Source organism: Populus nigra, chromosome 12, assembly GCF_951802175.1.
Source record: "Populus nigra chromosome 12, ddPopNigr1.1, whole genome shotgun sequence".
Lineage (NCBI taxonomy): Eukaryota > Viridiplantae > Streptophyta > Magnoliopsida > Malpighiales > Salicaceae > Populus > Populus nigra.
In genome coordinates this window covers 2066148-2089373 of record NC_084863.1, presented here as the reverse complement: position 1 = coordinate 2089373, position 23226 = coordinate 2066148, and the positions used below count along the sequence as shown (strand labels likewise).

At 34.3% G+C, this 23226-nt stretch overlaps 3 protein-coding genes across 6 annotated transcripts; 1 reads left to right on the top strand and 2 right to left on the bottom strand.

Moving 5' to 3' along the window:
• Positions 1-6025: 6025 nt before the first annotated feature.
• Positions 6026-6988, bottom strand: LOC133669870 (putative wall-associated receptor kinase-like 16). Its single transcript, XM_062090196.1, has 2 exons — positions 6795-6988; positions 6026-6710 (listed from the first exon to the last, which is right to left on the bottom strand). The coding sequence occupies exons 1-2, from the start codon at positions 6986-6988 to the stop codon at positions 6026-6028; spliced, it is 879 nt and encodes a 292-aa protein (XP_061946180.1).
• A 1041-nt stretch (positions 6989-8029) lies between these two features.
• LOC133670051 (vesicle-associated protein 1-2) lies at positions 8030-12990 on the bottom strand. Of its 4 annotated transcripts, none has more exons than XM_062090467.1 (9): positions 12494-12990; positions 11405-11538; positions 10839-10909; positions 10659-10740; positions 9909-10024; positions 9649-9831; positions 9054-9494; positions 8567-8644; positions 8030-8455 (listed from the first exon to the last, which is right to left on the bottom strand). In XM_062090467.1, exons 2-9 carry the CDS (start codon positions 11448-11450, stop codon positions 8342-8344), a joined length of 1131 nt encoding a protein of 376 aa, XP_061946451.1. In that variant the 5' UTR covers positions 11451-11538; positions 12494-12990; the 3' UTR covers positions 8030-8341. The 4 variants fall into 4 exon arrangements, with proteins under 4 accessions (XP_061946451.1, XP_061946454.1, XP_061946453.1 ...); XM_062090470.1 differs by having other exon boundaries at positions 9054-9488; XM_062090469.1 differs by lacking the exon at positions 12494-12990 and adding an exon at positions 12026-12471.
• Positions 12991-17954: 4964 nt separating this feature from the next.
• Positions 17955-20037, top strand: LOC133669583 (cytochrome P450 93B2-like). The gene is made up of 2 exons (XM_062089781.1): positions 17955-18893; positions 19014-20037. The coding sequence occupies exons 1-2, from the start codon at positions 18015-18017 to the stop codon at positions 19680-19682; spliced, it is 1548 nt and encodes a 515-aa protein (XP_061945765.1). The 5' UTR covers positions 17955-18014; the 3' UTR covers positions 19683-20037.
• Positions 20038-23226: the final 3189 nt, after the last annotated feature.

Here is a 23226-nt window from a genome sequence, read left to right as displayed (position 1 = left end):
ATTATTATTATTATTGCAATTTTATGCATCTTGGAAACCAAGAAACCGTAAAAGAAATAAAAACAAATTAATTCTCATCGTAGTCGGATTACTTTCGGAAACCTAAGAAAGCAGACGTCCTGTTTCTACAAGGATTTACTATTGCCTGCCCTCTCTATAAATATTTCCATCAGGTTTTTCACACAAACCCCATAATTATACTCACAAGTGAGTTTCTTGCCTCCAAATCTCTATATCGTTTCCGTTTTTTGCCTACTGAGTTAGTTTCTTTGCATTTTTTGCCTACTAAATATTTCTTGAGTTAAGGAAGAAGAAGTTGAAGAAATAAGGGAGAATCAAAGATGGTGTGTGGGTGTAGCCTAAGTGATGGCCACCATCATGTTGATGGGGATTCCAAGAAAGGGTTTCTTGAGTATAGAGAGAAAGAAACAGGAGTTGAAGAAAAAGAGTTAACGCCGGTGCAAGAAGAACTCGTGGAGGCTTTGGTGTGGTTCAAGAAGAGAAATTTTACTACAAAAGAGTCTTTGAAGGCTAAGATCAGCACGGCCAGTTGCAGTGCCCATCAATCTGTGAGCCCACCTGGGTGTTTTGTACCCAAGAAAAGGAGAGGATGTGGAGATGGGTTTCTTTCCATGAAAGGCCCCCTAAGTAATGCTGTTGAAGAAGCCAAAAGTACTGTTACTTCCACTGTTGATGAATTAAGGCTTCCTTCCAAGAAAACCCAAAGTTGTCCTGATCAAGAAGATGCCATGAGTACTACTAGCAGTGTTGATGAAGTTGTGAACACACTTGGCATTCTCGTACCCATGGAAAAGAGGGGAAATCGAAAGAGCCATGTCAAGAAAAGCCATTATCATCACTACGTTTGCTCTCATGTAGATGGTCTGAAGTTAACGATTGAGAGGCAAGAAGAGAAAAAAACTGCAGCTGGAAAAAAACCAATCTTTAAACTCCAAAGGATCGATAATGAGGATGGTCAAGGAGAGAGACCATCTGAGAAAAGAAAGAAGATGGGAAGGGTAGATTTCAAGAAGCTAGGTTTGGATCCTGCACCCAATTTCTCTTCCCAAATTAAAGACCGGATAGATCATCAAGAAGGCCGTGACAGTGAGATCAAGTTAAGGATCATGAAGCAAGTATTCAAAACTGATATGAATATGCACCACGACCGTTTCTCAATGCCTGTGAATCAAATAAAGGATATCGAAGATTTTCTGAAGGAAAACGAGATCGAGGGCACAGAAGTTAAACTTGTGGAAATGGGTCTCAAAGATGATGATGTTCATCAAAGTACAATGAGATTGAGGAAGTGCCACATAAACTCCAATATATCCTATGTGTTAGCCTCCAAGTGGAGTGATTTTCTGAGAAGAAACGAGGGTGCACTAAAGGAGAATGACATTGTGCAAGTTTATTCCTTTAGGCGTGATGGGAAGCTCTGGTGTGTCCTCATGAAGATTATGGATGCAGATGATGTTGCCAGGGGTACTGCCGCATCCGAGAGAAGTACTGCTCAAGAGAATAACAATATTGGGGATCATGGTACTGTAGCCGGACAGGCTTTTCACGGGAGTCAAGCCAGTGAGGAAGGAGCCAGAATTTAGCCAAGCATAGAGGAGACGATCATCCAAGGGGACAATATTGTTATGGCATTGCTAGCTAATTTGTTAGCTTAATTAATTTAGTTTCATGTTTTTCTTTCTCTGGACAAGGATTTCAGTTTTCTTGCAGCTCATCACATCACATGGTACTAATGTTCAAGTTGCTTCATAGATCAGCTAACTAATTAATTCTTCTATATACTGAAATTAAATAATTGTTCTCCTATATATTGTTGGTGTAACTGTTTGAATTCGCTTTATAATTAATTATAACCTGATGCATAATATGTATATGATCACGATCGATGACAAGCTCTTTCAACAGCACAAAAATGGTGAAGCTGGTGTGGTAGACGGGCAAAACTGCCGATACCTGTCTTGCTACTCGTCTCATCAGTTCCATGGCTTCGTTCTTGATTATCACTGTTTATTACGAGGATCATTCTTGATCCTATCCAGTGAGCAGCATGAACATAATCAATTTGTTGCTGCATAATATTTGTATGGAGCTGTTGGTATCTTGGTTTTCATGCTGGATGCGTCTACATCTGATCATTGCTTTTCTTCACCAATTTATCTGCTGTTTCAAGTTAGGGTTTGGTAAATTGAAAACCTATAATTTAGTCCTTTAACTCCCCCTTTTGTTTTATTGTGACATGGTTTGTTTTTTTTTTTTTAATCAGTTATGCCCTTTGATAGTGTAGAAATTTTAAAGAAAAACCAACACATGGTATGGAATTAGAGAAAATCAAGATGCTTTGATGAGGCAATGATCAGCAATAATTCAGAGTTAAATATTAATTATAGGTTTTCAAACAATACTTTGATTTAGAGGTGATCATTTTCGGTTCGGTTCGGTTTTTATAAAAAAAAAGTAACCAAACCGAATTTTCTTTTAAAAAAACCGAAACCGAACCAAAACCGGGTCAAACCAACCGGTTTAGGGAAAAAACCGGTTTGACTCAGTTTTGGTTTGGTTTTTTCCAGTTTGGCTCGGTTTTGGCTCAGTTTTTTTCGGTTTGGTTTTTTCAGTTTTTTGCTTATAAAACCGAAACCAAACCGAACCGGCCGGTTTTTTCAAAATTTTAATTGGTTTTTTTTTCAGTACGGTTTTTTCAGTTATTTTTTTTTTGTTTTCTCGGTTTAATCGGTTTTTCAGTTTTTTTGCTCACCCCTACTTTGGTTCAAAGAATAATTTGGTTGTGGATAAATCTCAATTTAGTCCCAAACAATTGTTTTATCTAATATCTTTTACATAATTGTTTTATCTAATGTGCATGCATATGCACTAAAATGATGAAGATAAAAAAATGATTAAGAATTTTTTGAAATATTTGGGATCAAATTGATAAATTTATAGGTTTTGGACTTAATTGATAACGAGATTATAAGTTTGGGACTAAATCGAGATTCCCAACAAAGAAGACTCTCCCAATTTCAGACATCCTTTTCCCGCCAGACCTTCTCAGCAACAACGGCAAGTTTCTTCTGTCTCTCTGTGTGCGAGTCTCTCTCTCGCATCCTATATCGACATCGAACTTTCTGTAACAACCCAAAAAAACCCTAAACATCAAAATCGAAGTTTGTTTGGAAGAATGGGTAAGAGAACTCCCAAAGGTGTGTTTCCATGGAGTCAGATACATAACCGATTGAATGCGATGGATTGGCATCCCAATCAGTGGAAGATGAAGAGTATTTCATCCAGCCACTCAATCCCAGTATGTTGCCTGTCACCATTTACAAGCCCAGTGACCGTTTCTGGGAAAAGAAAAGCTGTACCGGTGTCTGCACTCCATTGTTGCTTAATTGATCCTGAGCACCATCGAGTCTCGCTATGAAGGGGAAGGTAATAAATATGACTTCACCCTTTTCCACTTGGATTTTGACCATGTTGATTGTTAGTTCTCAATTGTCTACTTTTACAGCTAAGTTGTGTTAGAATTCAAAGCTTTATGTTTGTTGCATCTCAAAGAATCAAACAGAGCAGGCTTTGCATGGTGCCTCCTGGAGCGTGTCAGCTGACAAAGTTTACAGAATTCAAAGACTGGTATTCCTAGCAGGGGACCTCCAAATTCGGTACTAAGTTATCATTTTTGTAGCTTTGACATGAGAATTTTAAGATACGATAAATTAGATGCCACCTCTCACATTGAAATGACCGAGATGGATGAAAAAACAAAGGCAAACTTCTTTCATGTAATTCCACTACTTCCAACTTCTGAAGTGATGGATGATGTTCTTGAAGACTCAAGCTAGCGCTGGCACTAAAGATGGTATGGATGGAGAGGTTGTGGAGGTGCCTTTACCACCATGTGATTTTGAAGTACTGGTAAGTGATGGGATGTTTCATTTCACGACTGCAATGGCCAAATGGATACCCAATTCCTGAATCTGTGAAATATGTAAGTTCCTATATTCATAAGCTCATCCCACAGCTTCTAGAAAAGTTAACCATTTTGGTAGTGCCATGTTTCTTCATACCTAATGGCAGCTTTCTTTCGGTCAAATTTATATGTAAGGTGTCCACATAATCAAAGAACGCTGTATATCAACTCTTTGGAGGACTAAAAAAGATTTTTTCGAATGTGTCATTGAAAGAGAGAGCGTTAAGGGGTGCATTTACTTTTCAATACTCCAATTCCAATTTCAGTCAAATTGCTTGTTCAATGCAGGCTGAATATCTGGATAAAATTCGACATCTCGAAGAGCAGATAACCTGTAACAGAGCAGGTCAATAGCACCAGTATTCTCAAGAAAATGATACGGAAAAGGCAGAAAAGAGACCTTGACATTGATAATGAAGTAACCGACACATTCAGGCTATAATTTTGGACAGCTCGTGTGTTTTGTTGGATCTAAAGTCTGGGAAAACTACCCAGATTTTGTGGAGGCACTTTTGCAGAACCTGTAATGTGATGATGTTGATTACACATTCAGGCTGTAATGTGACGGCTCTCGTAAGTTGGTGATATGTACTAAATTCTTAGAAGGATCTTTCTTTCTTGTAGCTCAGAGGTGAACGTTAAAGTATATAATACCCAGCACCCATTCTTGCTATTAATCATTAGAACGAGATTGACATTGGCATGATTATTAGGAAAATGGAAGACACAGCATTCCTTTCTTCAAGTTCAAAGGTACTACTAGTGACCGTGGAGTGTATCAATGTCGAGAAAAGTTGGCATATTTGGCTCGGAAAAGGCAGGCATTGTTAATATACACCGTGTTCCAATCAAAATTGATTGACATTAACTATAATTAACATCAACAGTTATTATAAAAAGAAGAAAAAAAAACATAAAACAATTTTAGTTCTGTTTTACTATCCCAGTCCTCAGGGCATTCCATCAAGTTCTTTTATGCAGTTGTCTTCTACGTAATGAAGCAGAAGGCAGGGGTGTGAGCATACTAAACCCCGAATATATATATATATATATATATATTTCTTCTAATAAGAAGCTCTTTAAGGTGGAAGAAGCTGTGGCCACGGAGATGACTTTTGTCAAAAACTTTGTTTATGACCTTTCTGCTGGCTCTCCCGTGCCCCTCCCTAATGTATCCTCGCAGGAACTTTCAAAGATCATTGCTTACCTTAAGAAATTCTTGGAACTTAAGGGCAAGCAAGATTCGGATGGTGATATCAAAGCCTATAGTGAGGAATTTGTGAAGGAGCAAAGTAATCAGGAACTGATGCAGCTGATGAAGGCTGTTGCTTGCTTGGAGAATATAATTTTTCTTTAATAAAGCTCTTCGTGGCTGAACATGTTCAAAAGAAGGGTGTGTGGAAGAAAAACTGAACACCAAGTTAAGCAGAGGGGAGAAACTTTTCGCAATGAGCTCTTTTGTTTAGGTTATATATATATATATTTGTTTCTCATCATTTTGATTATAATACAACACGAACAACTATGAATGTCAAAAGTTAAAGAGGAATTGGCACCAATGCATGTAAGATAATCAGCAAAGATTTTCTTTGATTTGAGGTGAATGTCAATTTGAAGAGGCTATCTGATGCAGACTGTACAAGTTTTCCTGATGATCTCAGGAAAACAATTAGCGGCTTCGCAATTTTCCAGGTGAATTCAGATCATCCACTGAAGCAGATGAGTACTGTTTCATTGCTAATGCCATTACTTAGGAAGAGCTTGGTACTACACTGTCAAGTACCAATTCTTTGATAACTTTACCTCCTACCATTCTATTATTAAATCCATTATTCTATACCAGAATTAAGCATATTAAAGTGGATTAATTTCCACTTAACCTGTTAGAGATCAAGTTCATAAGAAGTTATACAAGGGCAACATTTATCAACTAAAGTAAATAATTATTGCTGTTGCCTTTGCGAACATAGGTTCTGGTTCCTCTGTCACAAGCTTAGATTAAAGTCATAAGAGTTGCATGCATTGAGATTAATTAGATAACTAGCAATGTTTATTATTCAGTGCTGCAAGTTCAATATCTCCGAGTCGGTTTAGCACATCGCCGATTCTTGGCCTTTCCAGGAGGTGGTCACGAGTGCATTCAAGAGCAAGCAGTCTAAAATCTCTCAATTCTTTTGCTTTCTCAGTTGTAAGTGGTCTACCAACCACAACTATGGGGTCAAGCATGATCTCTTTAAGCCTCTCACTCGTTACACATTCCTTCACATGATCCACTAAATAGTATGCCTTGCTAGACTTTTCAATCGGAGGAGAATCACATACTTCTTTTCCGGTCAGAAGTGCAAGGATCAGTAGACCAATGCTATAAACATCATTCTTCTGATCATGACCTTCTTTGTGGGATATAATTTTTGATGATGAGAAGTCAGTCAGCACCGGAACATTGTGTTCGTCTAGCAAGATACTTGAGGGTTTAAGACCGCCATGAACAACGAATCGAGGGAGTTGAAGGCGGAAGTACGCAATCGAGCAAGCTAAATGAAATGCAATATTCACCCTATGTTTCCAGGGAAGAGGCTCAAAACCTGGTGTTCTATTGCCCATGCGATCACCAAGAGTTCCACTGGACTTGAAGGATTCAAAAACCAGTATAGGAATTTCAGTGTCCAGGCAAACTCCTACCAACTTGAGTGCATTGTGGCCATTCATTTGTTTGGAAATTATACTATCAAGAACAGAAGATTCAAGCCCATTTTTTACTGTGAACTTTTTGACAATTACTTGCTGGCCTTGCAGAAAACCCTAGTACAATCTAAAGTTTCCATCATCCAGAAAAACTTGCTTTGAGTCGTAGTTATTTGTTGCCTCTTTGAGTTCTTCCTTGGAGAATAAGAAGCAGCTTGGATCACTACTTCTGCCGCCAAGCAAATGGGTTGTCTTCTCCATCAATCTTCTTTTGTTTTTCTCGAGCACAGCCTCATCTTCTGGTTTACGATCCTTCATGGCCTTAAAACATGGAAACATCTTGCCTATTCACCGAATGAAAAGCCCATGATTCACAGGAGAAAACATCGAAGTTAAGGAAATCTCCATCCACGTCCACTTACTCTTAATTGTTTTCACGTGTAAGAATCTTGATTTTTAGCTTTAAATCATAATTAATTAAGAGTTATTTTTCATAAATAATTTATAACAAGAATAAATAAAAATTATTTAGGTTAGAAATATGTTTTGTAAAAATAACTCAAATTAACACTCCCCACCCCCCCACCCCCCCTCTTTCTTTTTCTTTTTTGAAGACGAAGGAGAAGAAATATAGTATAAGTTTTAATTTAAGAAAATAGTGATATTTCGGTTTAACAAACAATTAAAATATAAATGGCAATCCTACATTAGAATGTAATTAATTAATAATCTCATGCCTAAAATTAATCCTAAAAAAGCCTGTCACATACCATATACTAAATATTAGAGCACTGCTGTCTCTATTATGAGAATAATACATGTTATGGTAATTAATAACTATGCAAACTCAGTTTATTATTATTAATGGTATTAATTATCTAGCATAAATCATGTAACCCATGATAATCTACGGCTTACCAAATTAGTCATCGCTATTAATCACTAATTGCCCACGGAGACGAGTTTCTCAGCTTCTCAATATATGGTGACCGATTTTGGTCGGCCTAAGCTCATGAAATCTGGGTTTACACGAGGCATTTGAGCATGCCTTCGGTGATCAATTGGGTCTTCGTAGCCCTCTAAAACGATGATTTTGATCATAACAGGCCTCATGTAAACTACAAGAGGCACAAGTGTCATAACCTGAGATTTGATACAATTACGCAAGAGCTACTACCTTTTATAACGAGGCAGGAAAATGCTCAGAGGAAATCTGTATTCTAACAGGATTAGTGACTCTGATTTTGTGGATTTTCTTGAATTTTTTTGTCCCTTTCGTCTTAATTTATTATTTAGGATGTGGAAGTAAAAATTCTATCCTGACAAGGCAATAGAGATAACACAACCTGAAGAGAGGAGTTTTGAAAAAAGGCGGTTTCTCGGTGGTTACAAAGAGTAATAATGTCTTTTTACTGTATTTTATTAGGCATACATAGAAGATATCTCTCTACGCTCGATTGTTGTTCGTTTTGTGTGTAAATGCAACAAACATACATCCTGAAGGCGTCCCCCGAAAGAGGGAAAAAAGAGCAAGAAAACTTGGACACACATAACTAGTCCCCTGGTATTTCCTTGCAGCATTTATAGCGTAAATGGGTTTGCTTGTCTTCCATCCTTTATAAGTTCTAGCTATGAACAAACCTGGACAAGGTATCTCTAATGGCTAAGTATTCAACGGTGTAAAAGGTATCCAAGCATGATACTGATGAACGCAGTCATAAGAACAAATAGAAGCGGGAATCCCACGTACACTCTTTTTACGCTTGTCCGACTTCTCAATACATCCTGCCGATGAAAGGTGGGAATCCATCATAAAGTAGATTTCATATAGGATCGGAGACAGCTCAAAAGATTGCATATTTGCATTAGATAGAGAAGCCTATTTTGAGAACTTACTAGTTCTTCTTGCAAGATTTTCTGTTCTTGATTGCCTTGTCTCTTCTCCTCTGTTAACTTTGAAATAGTAGCCTCGGCCTGCACAGGAATATCAAGTGGCCCTATTAGACGTTGTACTCAAGTCAATTATTATAAATGTCCAGAACCACAAATCAGAAACAGGCGGACCCAACAAAATTTTCGCCCTTTTTTCACAAGATAATTGTGGCCACCTATCCTTCAAAATGCCGAAATAAAGAACGGGACCCACTGCCACAATGGTTTTCAAAAGGCAGTGCAATTTCAAGTGTCTTAAAACAAGAAATAAAGGACAAAAAAAAGAGATATCCAGAAGCCACGCGCTTGATGTACAGCAAAAAATCACATCACATGTGTGTCTAGTCAGAGCCAGAGACTAGTGTAATGCTGGGTCATAAATATGTTGAATTATTATCATTTTAAGCAGAGCCCCAGTATCTTGAGCAGGAAGATTGTGAGAAATACTCACCTCGTTTAGCTTTAATTCAAGTACATCCAATTTTGATTTCATCTCCTCAATATCACGGGCCAACTTCAGTTCCTGCACAGCATTCACTGTTATGACTTCCTCATTCTTCAGAGAAGGGGACTCCATATCATCCGCTAGCTTAGAGTGCTCATTGTTACTGGCATCCTTGTCTTGCTTCAACTCTTCGTCCTGTTCCAGCTTCAACTCCTTCTCAACGACAACATCAATATTTGGTAGCCAAACCGTCTCATTTGACAGCTTAGACTCTTGATGAATCCCATCCTTCTTTGGCTTCAACTCTTGATCATGAATACCATCCTTCCTTGGCTTTAACTCTTGATCATGAATCCCATCCTTGTTTGGCTTCAACTCTACATCATTAGCTGTATTGAGTTCATGGCCATTGGTCATTTTGAATTCTGAACTCTTGGCAATCTGATGCTAATATGGAGAAGAATCATTTTTAGGTACTTAAAAAAGGAAAAACTCAGGAAAAAAACGGAAGAATACACCAAACTGAATTCATGGACATTAATGTTCAATCCTACAAAACTAAGTAATACCAAAATTATCAATTCAGAAGAAACTTTCTAACCGTTTCTGGTGGAGTGAGAATTTCAACTCTATTCTGCACAGGATCTTTCAGCACAGAAGGTTCAAAAAAGGGCCCCTGCTTAAGCACTCCATTAATTGGTGACAATACGGGTGATTCAGGTGGGCTGATGAGGGCCACTCTCATCTTGACCTCTTCAACATGGTTGCCATTATCTTTGGCAAACTGGCAATAAAACAAACAATAATCATATGAACCAAACTAGAGATTCAAAGTAAAATGTAAAACTCCATGCCACTTACCATACTAGGTGTGATATCCTTCTCAGTTGTTCCAACAGGAACAATTGCGCTTTGGATTAAGAACTTGTCTTTGCACACCATATCAAGAGGAGCCACCTTTTGAGCTTGCATTGTGACTGCATAGCATTTGACACCAAATCTAAGGGGATTAGAAAGACTATAACTGAAGAAAATAGCATCTGCTTAAAAACTACATGCTGCAGATAGCAAGGAGCACATGATATATAGAATGAAATTAAAGGGGGACATCAATGAAACAGCAATGATAAGTGCAAACTATACTAAAAAGCAGCTTTCATTACCCTCTTTTCACAAGTTTCACAACTCAAGCATGATACGAGTTTAATTACTGCCCTTTATCTTATAGTTTCTAAACCAAATTACCTTCCAATCTCATTTTTAAAATCAACAGTTCAATCAAGACAGGAGAAGTAGTGTGCAAAGATGCAAATTCATAGGGAGAATCAATGTCCCATAAACCAGATCAAAACTAAAATTCATCCAATAACAATGTCCATTATTGAATTGAGGATAAATTAGCAGAAAAACAGAACACAAAACAGCAGAGGTCAGATGATAACCACAGAGTCTTAAAAGCTGCCAGTCCAAATTCCACGCCACTTGAACCTTCAACTCAAGAACACTTAATGTATTATAGAGCCTAGCATGCGAGCATGCACGTAAACACATCCTTTCAGTATTTCACAAGGATGTCGTTTCAATTAGCTAGATAAAAATAGAAAAACTTACCAATAAATTCAAAAGTTGATTTTGGATAGACAATGCCAACATTTGGTCGCACGCAGTACTTCTGAGGTGAAGTTGTTTTAACCTGCCAATAACAAGCTCAAATGATATTACCATCCAGCATTACACTCTCGAAACACAATGCAGAGTCTCAAACAAAATCAAGCAAAATACAATTCAAACCTTGAACGCAACATCGTGGAAGGTGTTATTGGTAAGCCGTATTGAGCATGAGCTTTGCTTCTTCACTTCAACTACAGAAAACATTATCGCATGCCATAAGCTAAAGTCCAATCAAACCAAGCCAGCTATTACATGTATAATTTCCACTTTCACATAAACAATTCCCAGATAGCATCCAAGGCCACGCTTAAATTCTTTTAATTTAAAAAAGAAAACCCCAAAATGATTATTTCCTTGTTTCCAGTCCTGTAAAATAAAATCCTGCAGAGATGGTTTTTATACCTTCGAAAGCATCAGAGGTAAACCTTTTTCTCCAGCGAAGAGCAAAATCCACAACAGAGAAGGTAATAAATAAAGATGCAATTACAAATTTATAAACCTTTTTATTATCCTTCACCAACTTTATTCTCATTCACCAAACAAAGCATAAAATATTTTTAACAGTCAACAAGAAAAGAAACTCAAATATGAAAAGAAGTATAAAACCATACATCAATGTTCCAAGAATAAGAAATAATAGAAATGGGGCCATGTGTGTATTAATAGTATTAATGATTATTACTCACAAATAAATTTGAGTTCCTTGGGCAGGATTTCCAAAAGCTGTGTCATGATTTCTTCCTTTACTTTTTCTTTTTTTTTCCTATCAAAATCGAAAAGCAAACCTCATAGGATCCAAAGCTCTGAGACTCCTCTTTCTCTGCAATATAACCAAAGAAAAAGTAAGTATTCATACAGATCAAACCCAACCCACATGCCAAAAGTCCCCAATCTATACACCTACACTATTATTTAAATATAATATGTAGTTTTTTTATGCTCAATATCCATTTTCTGATTCATTTTCACATGATCAAATAAAAATTAAAAACAAATAAATAAATAAATTATAGCAGTGTCATATAATCATGGCATGAACCACCCCTGTTTTAATCAAATACTAAACAACTAAATAAATCAACGGATTATTCAATCACCAATTTAAAAACAAAACAAAAGTAAATAGCAATAAATTTAAAAAAAATCACAAAAATCTCAGTCAGTAGAATCAGTACCGACTCCAATAGACTCTTTTGTTTTCCCTTTTTTTAATTATTAACGCAGATCGCAATCAAAATCATTACACACACAGGGTTGACTCTGATTGAAATCGACTCGAGTCGTAGTTGACTCGGTTTGAACTTAACTCAGAAACACGACAGCGTATTGAATCGGAGAGACGTACAGTGTAGAAACGGAGAGCTGAAACTGAAAACTGAGCCCAATTCAAATACTGAGAAAATCAAAGCGAGTCAAGAGGAACGACTCCGTTTAGATTCTCTAAATAGCGTGTAACAGCAACAAAAAAAAAGAAGATAAAACCGAAACGTGTTCTTCTCCGATGGAGTGAAAACAAACAGACTCGAGGACACTCACAAACTGAAACGAGTCAAAACGACACTGGACACAGCATAAAACGATAGAGGGAGGAAGGGAGGGTGGAAAAGGAGGGGTGAGGTGAAAGTGAATTTATAAGAAAGAGAGAGGGGAGGGATCGGAAAGAGAGTTATTGAATTGCGTGTCTGTAACGTTTATTTATTTATTTTTAATTTGATTTGATTTTTATTTCGTTGTAATAATGATTTCTCAAGAAAAAAACAGAGAAATTTCCACACCTTCTTCGCAGAGAGAGAGAGAGCGAGATGAACCCTAGAAATTCTTTTGAGATAGAGGGAGAGAGGGAAAGGAGTGTGTATTTGGTTAGGTGATCTAAAATGGAGTAGAGTAGAGCAGAGTAGAGTAGAGAAGAGAAGAGTTCTGCTGCTGCTGCTGCTGCTGCTGTTGTTGTGTTGCAGATTATTAATATTGGGAGTGAAAGCTAAGTTTTTGTGTTGGCAAGGAACAGGGAGGGAGAGAGAGAGTTGGTGGTGGAGTTGGTTGTATTAAAGTAGTATAACCGTCTCTGTGCTGCAGATACGCAAGTATATGTAGGAGGCGGAGGCGGAGGAGGAGGAGGAGGAGTGGGGGGTCATTGGGTTGGGTTGGTGGGTTTGGCGCTGATAGACTGATAGCGGTTGTACCGGCCGTTTCCTTTTTCCTTTTTCCTTTCTCTTTTTTAAGCCATGGGAATGGCTGGTGCAGGTCAGGGAGTTTGTGTTTGCATGTTCAAATTTAATTTTTCTTTTGGCCGGTTTTTATGAGTTGCTATTATTGGGATAAAAAAAAAACGCCTTTATTTACTAAAAAGCTATTAAAACTTTTTCTATATGTATATAGAAAAACTATAATAATACTGGATATGAAAAATAAAATAAAATAATTATTCTCTTCAAGATGAAAAAAAACTAGAAAAGTAGGAAAATAAAAATAAAAAAAATATTAACTAGAAAAAATATTTATTTTACAAAATCTTTAAATTACAGTACACGTCTTCTACTATCTTTAACCAAAACCATTATAAATCACATCTTCTAATATCAATTAACACATATAAAAACAAAGTTTATTACAGGTTAAAATTTTTAAAAACAAAGAACACTATAATTATTAAAAAAAACTTTTTAAAATATTTAATTTCATTCAATCATGAATTCACTGGTTAAAAAGAAAATTTTTACAACTCTTTATATAAAAAGTTCAAAAAACTCTAATAATTTTTAATTTTATTTATTCATGTTTTCCCCTCCCTTGTCTGCTTATCTTTCTTTTTTTAAACACAAATCTTCTCGTAAATGTATTCTAATTAATAATGATCTTAGCGATTTTATCATTACTAATGATTGTAGCTATTGGAGTGATTCCTTTAATTGAATCCCTAATCATCCAAATTATAAGTAAGCCATCGTACGTTAAGGGCACATAACATTTCTTGAGAAAGTAATCTATTTGAATACCATTTTAATCATGACCATGAAGTTGTTTGCTTTCCATTCATCGAACCTTTCTTCAGGCAAGTTTTTTATGTCTAAAATTGTGGTTGTTGTTGCTTTTAAAAATAAATTTTTTAATAAAAATATTCAAATAATATTTTTATATATATTTTTAAAAATCATTCTTGATATCAGCGCATCAAAATGATCTAAAAACACAAAAAAAATATTAATTTAAAGCAAGAAAAAAAATTCAACTTTTTTCAAAAGCGCTTTTGAAATGTAAAAACAAAAACATCAAATTTTTTTAGTGTTTTTTGATGTTTTCAATGTACTGATATCTAAAATTAAAAAATATTAGGAAAAAAATATATTTTCAAGTGAAAAAAACTTTTAAAAAGTATTCGACACCATAATATCAAACACATGGAAAAAAAAAAATTCTTCTCTAGGAAGTAACTCCAAAAAAGAAATGGATTATCATCTTTTGTGCTCTTTATATATTCCTTTATGGAATCCACGCACCATATTTCGAGCCTTGTTGATATGTGTTTTTTTGTCACAATACGTGTCCACTCCATGATAATTGCTTGCTTTCCATCTCCACGCAGCGAATACTAACTTTTAAATTAAAATGCTGAGCGTCTGCCCCCACTGAGTTCAATATTCTTGATAAACTCTGGAACTCGGTATCCGGCGCAGGAGTTTAACGATGCTTCTAATCTTCTCCCCTTTATGCAGGTTTTCTTGATAATCATGGTAAAGTCAATCTCCTTTTCTTTTCGCGTAGTGATGCTGCGGCTCCCCTGCTTTCTTCCTCTAAAGATGCTTTTGGGAGAGAGATTTGCTGCGTCAAAAGAATTTATTAAAGTGTTCTACATACGTCAGAGACAGTGTATGAGATGTGTTCTTGATGTGTTCAAGTAGGAAAACTTAATCTTCAATGATGTTCAAACTAAACTAAGGATATTTCTTGCTTTCAAATGAAAAAAATATATATAATTATAGTCGTGTAAGGTTTAAAAAAAACAATTAAAGTATGTTTTTAGATATTTTGATGCATCAAGAACAATTATAAATCTCAGATCAACTTCAATTAAGAGTATGTTTGGCGGTATAGTAGCGGTTGTTTTTCAAATAATTTTTCGTGTCGAAATGCATGTTAATAATATTTTTTTATTTTTTAAAAATCATTTTTGACATCAGCACATCAAAACGATCCAAAACGTACATACTATATTAAATTTTATCAAAAAATAAATTTTGAATTTTTTGAAAACACGGTTTTCTAAGTATTTGTATTGCTATAAGGATTTGTCATATAAAGGTGTGTTTTGCACCGCGTTTCTAAAAGTTTTAAATTTTTTTTTGCTTAAAATAATTTTTTTATGTTTTTATATCGTTTTGATGTGTTGATGTTAGAAATAATTTTTAAAAAAATAAAAAAATTTTATTTTAATATATTTTTAAATAAAAAATATTTTAAACCGTCACTATTACTACATTCTCAAAGAGGTCCGAGGTATAAAAAAAACTAGCTATCATCAAGCCAACCTGAATCTGTTGATCGAGCCGTGGGTAACTAGGTAAATATATCTAAGAATCTTATTTTAATCCTCATCATCATTTTTTTTATTCTTCTACAGGAATATTAAGAAGTAGTGAACTACATAGTGAAATAACCTTTCTTCAAGATTTAGATGTTGTTTGGTTTTGTGGCTGCGGGAGAGGTTCACCCGCAGCCACACATTTTGATGTTTGGTAAAGGAAACAAACCTGATTTTACTTGGTAGAGCCTACTGATTTTTGCTACCCAGCCGCAGGAATGGAGAAGCAGCAAAATGCTACTTCTCATGGTAATTTTTTGGAACAGTGGAGCATGGCTCCACTGTTGCAATGGTTAGTTTTTTTTTTTTTTGAAAAATCAATGAAAAAAGTTTAGTTTTTTTTTTTCGAACAACACCAGTACAGTTAATTGTGAACAATATTTTTTTTTTTTAAAAATTAGTTTAAGGTAAATTAAATTTACTCGTACTGTAATGAAATTGTAAATTTTTTAAAAAAAATTGTGTTGTACTCGAAAAATTAGTATTTAATATTATTTAATAACACTACATAAATTAGAAAGATATCGCATGATGACGTAACATTTGTGGAATTTGATCGCAATTCCAATAATAAAGATACCACAATCTTTATTATTTAATAACACTACATAAATTAAAAAATTCAGTTTTTGTTGTTGCGCGCTTAAGAAACCATGAAAAATATAGTCCTTGTTGGATAGATTTCGTATGTAATGACATTGCATATAGTTTAATGGAATAATAAAAAATATTTGATATCAATATTATTTATTTTATGATGTAATAACAGTAGTTAAATCTACAATATTTAAGTTAAAAATCATTAATATATATATGTAACCTTAATTTGAAAAACATTTTTTTAACCAAACACATTAAAACTACTTTTTTTTCAACTTCAATTTCAACCACAGTTTTAACCAAACACCTATTTTTTCAAACCAACTTCAACTAAAAGTACCTTTTATAAAACAATTTTTTTCAAACCACAACCACAACAGCTACCACAATACCAAACACACTCTTAAATAAAAAGTCTCCGAAGCTCTCAATTGGTAAACAATTAATTACCATTAATTTCATTCCAAAAGGTCAAAAGCGAGAGAGAGGCATTCATTAACATTAGGTTTAACATTAGGTTTAACATTAGGTTTCACGTGAGGGGAGGAGGTGATTGCAATTACAGTTGTATTTTTAATAAATAAAGAAAAAAAATCAATATTTTGAATTTGTAAGTAGTTGAGCGATTGCTTTTACAGTTAAGGCATTCTATCGCACTCCTTCTAATTGTCAAATCAACGGCAACTAAAGTGTTAATAATTATATAGATATGTACATAAAGGTCCAAATCCAACGGTTAAACATGGCTAGATAACTCTGTGGGAAATGGAAGCCTGAAAACGAAATAAAACCAACTGGGTAGTTGGGAACTTGAGAGGAGGCATCGAGAATTTAAGAACTGGGCCATGTTCTTATCAAAGATGATCGAACTTCACGAAAACTCCTTCTCAAGCCTTCTTCAACCGCCGGTCCGATCTGGACCACTGTCTTCCACACAGGTGGTTGGCAAGCTGCACGGTGGCAAGGGACAAAGGCATGCATGGAGGCAATATATATACCACTCCATCTGCGATCCTCTCTGGATGCAATACAAACTGAGAATCATGATAGAGAGAACTCATCATTCATGCTAAATCATATGCTTACAACGAGGTGAATCTGTGTTTCTTTGTTGTGTGCATTGTAATTATTCATTGTATTTTTTAAAATTATTTTTACTTAAAAATATGTTAAATTTATTTATTTTTAATATTCTTAAATTTTTAATATTCACATAATAAAATTATAAAAAACACTAAAAAAAATATTATTTTAGTATTTTTATAAATAAAATATACTTTTTAAAAGCGGGAAAAAAAAAAACCTAAACTTCCAAACGCTCGCTCACCAGTGTGTGTGTGTGTATATACATACATACGTCGCATAGTATATGGCAATAAGGAAACACAGGATTCCTTGGTATCATCGATTATTATTTTGAATCTAGCTAGCTTCTTTCAATAATAATAATAATAATAATAATAATAATAATAATCATCGATTATTATTTTGAATCTAGCTAGCTTCTTTCAATAATAATAATAATAATAATAATAATAATAATAATAATAATAATCATCGATTATTATTTTGAATCTAGCTAGCTTCTTTCAATAATAATAATAATAATAATAATAATAATAATCGATTATTATTTAAAAAGAAGTGTATGTCCATTAATTACTCGTATTAAGATGACATGTAGAAGGTGGAGATTTTCTATAGGCCATCGAAGAAAACAAGGGGGGGGAAAAGAAATTTGTTGGCATCGTGTGCTTCAACTTGTGTTGTGTGCATTGTAATTATTCATTGTATTTTTTAAAATTATTTTTACTTAAAAATATGTTAAATTTATTTATTTTTAATATTTTTAAATTTTTAATATTCACGTAATAAAATTATAAAAAACACTAAAAAAATATTATTTTAATATTTTTATAAATAAAATATACTTTTTAAAAGCGGGAAAAAAAAAACCTAAACTTCCAAACGCTCGCTCACCAGTGTGTGTGTGTGTATATATACATACATACGTCGCATAGTATATGGCAATAAGGAAACACAGGATTCCTTGGTACCCCAGAAACAAAAAAATCTGTGTTTCTTTGTACTTTTGTGTACTTCCGTTCTGGTTATGCAACATGATTTTTGAGCTTATAATAGCTGGTTTTGCCATTCTTCTGCTTACAGTCTTCATCCTAACCAATAAAGGGCATGGCTCCCTTCCTCCTGGTCCAAGGCCTTTACCAATCATTGGTCATCTCCATCTTCTTCAACCCCTAATTCACCGTTCTTTTCGTGATTTATGTTCTTGTTATGGTCCCATAATCTATCTCCGCCTTGGTTCTGTCCCCTGTGTTGTGGCTTCCACACCAGAACTCGCTAGAGAACTCCTCAAGACAAACGACCTCGCCTTCTCTTCCCGCAAGCATTCTTTAGCCATTGATCACCTTACCTATAGCTCTTCTTTTGCCTTTGCACCCTATGGACCTTATTGGAGATTCATCAAAAAGTTGAGCACGTTCGAGTTCTTGGGTAACCGGGCACTTAACCAATTTCTCCCTGTCCGAAGAAAGGAACTGCGCCAATTCATTGGGGTTCTACACGACAAGTCTAAAGTTTGTGAGAGTGTTAATGTCACTGAAGAGTTGCTAAATTTATCAAGCAACATAATCTCACAAATTATATTGAGTCTGAGGTGTTCAGGGACTGACAACGAGGCTGAAGGTGTTAGAACTTTGGTGCGTGAGGTGACACAAATCTTTGGAGAGTTTAATGTCTCCGACTTCATTTGGTTTTGCAGGAACTTGGACTTTCAGGGGTATAGAAAGAAATTTGAGGATGTCCATAGAAGGTATGATGCATTGTTGGAGAATATTATCACAAACCGCGAGATAGAAAGAAAGAAAAGTGGAGGAGAATACAAGGTTAAAGATCTTTTGGACATGATGCTTGATGCATTGGAAGACAAAAGTTCTGAGGTAGAGCTAACTAGAGAGCATATTAAAGCCTTGGTTTTGGTAAGGAAAACCCTATAAAACAGTAACTTGAATTATTATTATTATTATTATTATTATTATTATTATTATTATTATTATTTGTTTTGTTTTGCTTCTGATTTGTGTTGCATTTTTCCAAAGGATTTCATAACAGCTGCAACGGACACAACGGCAGCTGCAACTGAATGGGCACTAGCAGAGCTCATAAACAATCCAAAGGTACTCGAGAAGGCACGGCAGGAGATTGATACAGTCGTCGGAAACAAGAGGCTAGTAGAAGAATCAGACTCTCCAAATCTTCCTTATATCCAGGCCATCATCAAGGAAACTTTTAGGCTTCACCCACCAATTCCAATGATTGCAAGAAAATCAATTCAAGAAAGCAAGATCAATGGATACACAATCCCCAAAAACACATTGTTATTTGTGAACATTTGGTCTATTGGAAGAGACTCCATGTACTGGAAAAACCCATTAGAATTTGAACCTGAACGGTTTCTAAAATCTGAAGGGGACATGGTTCAATCCACTGCCTCGATGGACATGAAAGGGCAACATTATGAGCTGTTGCCTTTTGGTACTGGAAGAAGAAGCTGCCCTGGCATTGCTTTGGCTTTGCTGGAACTACCTGTAAGTTTGGCAGCCATGATCCAATGTTTCGAGTGGAAAGTGGCTGATCCACATGGAGTGAAAATCAAGGGCAATGCTCTTGTTGATATGACCGAAAGGCCTGGCTTAACAGCTCCAAGGCTCCATGACCTTGTGTGCGCACCGGTACCACGTCCAGCACTCGATAGCTTCCAACCATAAGTGTTGTGGGATATGCCAGATCGATCTATTTGTTAACGTAAATTCTTTACTTGATTTGAAGCGCCTCCAGTGACATCCACCCTACCAGCCTTAATTTCTAATCTGGTTGCAATAATCCACGAACCACCAGGACTGCTCGTGCAGACCTTAATAATTAATCCCACAAACAAGCCCAAAATTCTACTCTTATCTCCTTTTACTATGGCACGTCGTCTATTTGTATCACTATCTTCTTTCTTCATGAAGCCTTGCTTCCTTGTGTTTCAACTACTCCATCGGTACTTATGTATGAATAATTGCATGTAATCCTTCCATGATTATTGCTCGTAACAATTATCGTCTTTTTCTCTTATAATTTCAATGTTTATGATTGTACGTATATAGTGCTATTGTAAGTAAATCAATGAATAAAAATTGAAATTGAAATGCACGTTTATATATATAAATAATCAAGAAGTTGAGATATCTAAATATTGTTCTTATCTTTAAAGTAAAAACTCCCAAAAGCATTAGACTAAAGTGAAAAATAAAAATATTATTAGCATCCTAATAAAAATATCTTCTTAAATTATTTTGGTTTATTATGAAACTTAAACCGATCAAATATATTAGTATCACAATATTAAGAAAAATATTATTTTAATTTATTTTATAAAAAAATTCAAACTATATTTTTTTATTACTTATTTTGGTTGATTTTGAATTCCTCAAATCGACTAAGATAAATTGAGTCATCTCTCATGTAATTTAATTTTAAAATCAAGCTAAATAAAAAATAGGATTTGAAAATTTCAAGATTAATCCATTGATTCAAGTTTAATAATATCAAATAATTCAATATAATTTAAATATTTTTTTAAAAAAAGTTATCCAACAACATAATATATATATATATATATATATGAGCTATAAACTAGCAATTATTAACTAATAGATATGTGGCCCTAGCCAACACAGGTAGGTTCGTTCACTAATTAAACATTTTTAAATTTAAGTTAATTTTGTATTAATTAAAAGGCTTACTTGATGAAGTCAAGTAATTAACAGTTCATCAAATATACATGTTGTTGTTGCTGGTGCAACAATTAATCGAGGTTTTGCAATTTTTTGTTTTTGTTTTTTTATTAAAAAAAATCACATTATCTCTAACTGTGGGATATGCCAGATCGATCTATTTGTTAACATAAATTCTTTACCTGATCCTGACATCCACCCTACCGGCCTTTCTAATCTGGTTGCAATCATCCACATGCAGCCACCGGGACAGGAGCGTGGCTCCGAAATTCAGCAAATACTACTGTGACGACTAGCTACTCTTTTTTTAATTAATATGGCCTGCTTGTGTGTATATTATTGATCTTAAATAGCGATAAAAAATTAAACTGGGTTTGAGACAAGCCTGAACGAAATCTAAATCTATCAAATTTTAAAAGAGTTGAAGTTAAACTTTATGCTTTGAGTTCATCATAAATACAAACCGAGCAAGTCAATTATATGGAATGAGTGAGGGAGGTGAGTTTTTTTTTTTAAAAAAATAAATTATTCTTGGTGAAGTCAAGTAATCATTAATTCATCACATATACATGTTCGTTGTTTCTTGATAAACTCTGGAACTCGGTATCCGGCGCAGGAGATTAACGATGCTTCTAATTAATCTTCTCCCCTTTATGCAGGTTTTCTTGATAATCATGGTAAAGTCAATCTCCTTTTCTTTTCGCGTAGTGATGCTGCGGCTCCCCTGCTTTCTTCCTCTAAAGATGCTTTTGGGAGAGAGATTTGCTGCGTCAAAAGAATTTATTAAATTGTTCTACATACGTCAGAGACGGTGCATGAGATGTGTTCTTGATGTGTTCGAGTAGGAAAACTTAATCTTCAATGATGTTCAAACTAAACTAAGGATATTTCTTGCTTTCAAATGAAAAAAATATATATAATTATAGTCGTGTAAGGTTTAAAAAAAAAAACAATTAAAGTATGCTTTTAGATATTTTGATATATCAATAACAATTATAAATCTCAAATCCACTTCAATTAAGTATTTGTATTGTTATAAGGATTTGTCACGTAAAGGTGTGTTTTACACCGTGTTATTAAAAATTTTAAATTTTTTTTATTTATAAAAATATATATTTTTAGATTATTTTGATGTGTAATTTCTTAAATAATTTTAAAAAATAAAAAATTTTATTTTGATATATTTCTAAATAAAAATATACTTTAAATCGTTTATATCATCAATTCAAAAAACTAGCTTGAGTCATTTATATCATCAATTCAATCTAAAACTGTTAATTGATTTGCGGATCAACTCAATATATCTGAGAATCTTATTTTAATCCTCACCATCATTTTTTTTTATTCTTCTACAGGAATATCAAGGAGTAGTGAACTACACAGTGAAATAACTTTTCTTCAAGATTTAAATAAAAAGTCTCCGAAGCTCTCAATTGGTAAACAATTAATTACCTTTAATTTCATTCCAAAAGGTCAAAAGCGAGAGAGAGAGAGAGAGAGAGAGGTGGTTGGCAAGCTGCACGGTGGCAATGGACGAAGGCATGCATGGAGGCAATATATAGGAAACTTATAGGAAAACTATTTTTTCCTATAATAATTTTTTCTTAAAAAATATTTTCTTTGGACCGCTGTCTAGATTTTTTCTTAAAAAATATTTTCATGTGTTTATTTTCAGTAAAATATTTTACAGGAAAACTAGTTGATTAAAAGTATTTTATATTTACTATAAAATATTCAGCTTACAAAATTTTTAAAGAATATTTTTTAAATAATAATCTATTTATAAAATAATCTCATTTCTATTACAACTAACATCTCACCACCACAGATATTACAGTATCGTAACTATCGTTAAATACTTTACGCAGAACAAATACAAATGAAACCCAATCCTTTTATGCAGTAATATTTTTCTTCTTTTTTTCTACGGGCAGCAAAAGAATGATATATTCAAAGAAGACATAGGGCCTGGTTTTATTTAGGGCCCAACTTGTCCAAACCCTGACGGACTATATAATCAATCCAAGGCTGGCTCTAACTTATCTAAACCAATGGGCTTTACTCATGCAATTGAGCCCATCTTGGAACATGGGCTTGGGATCAGTTTAGAGTCTAAATTTACTTGCGTTAGTATGCAAAATCGAGTGTTTATTAGATTTCCTCAAAGAAATTCAAATGTTGCAAAATCAGTCCAAATCTTTTACGTCTCCATCACCACCGTCCCATTACGCCCGATTTTATTGACACGTGGAACACTGGAATGCCATGAAGCAAAAGTCAAGATGGATATATATATATATATATATATATATATATATATATATATAAACTCATTTCAAGAGAGATTTTCACCCTGTATTATTTAAAAATATATTAAAATAACTTTTTTAATTTTTAATATTAATATATTAAAATACTAAAAAATAAATTTTATATTTATTTTACTATCCCAATTTAAAATAAAAACTAAATTGATTAGAAAAAAACAAATTCAATCAACCCGAAAATAAATAAATAAATAAAGAAACAG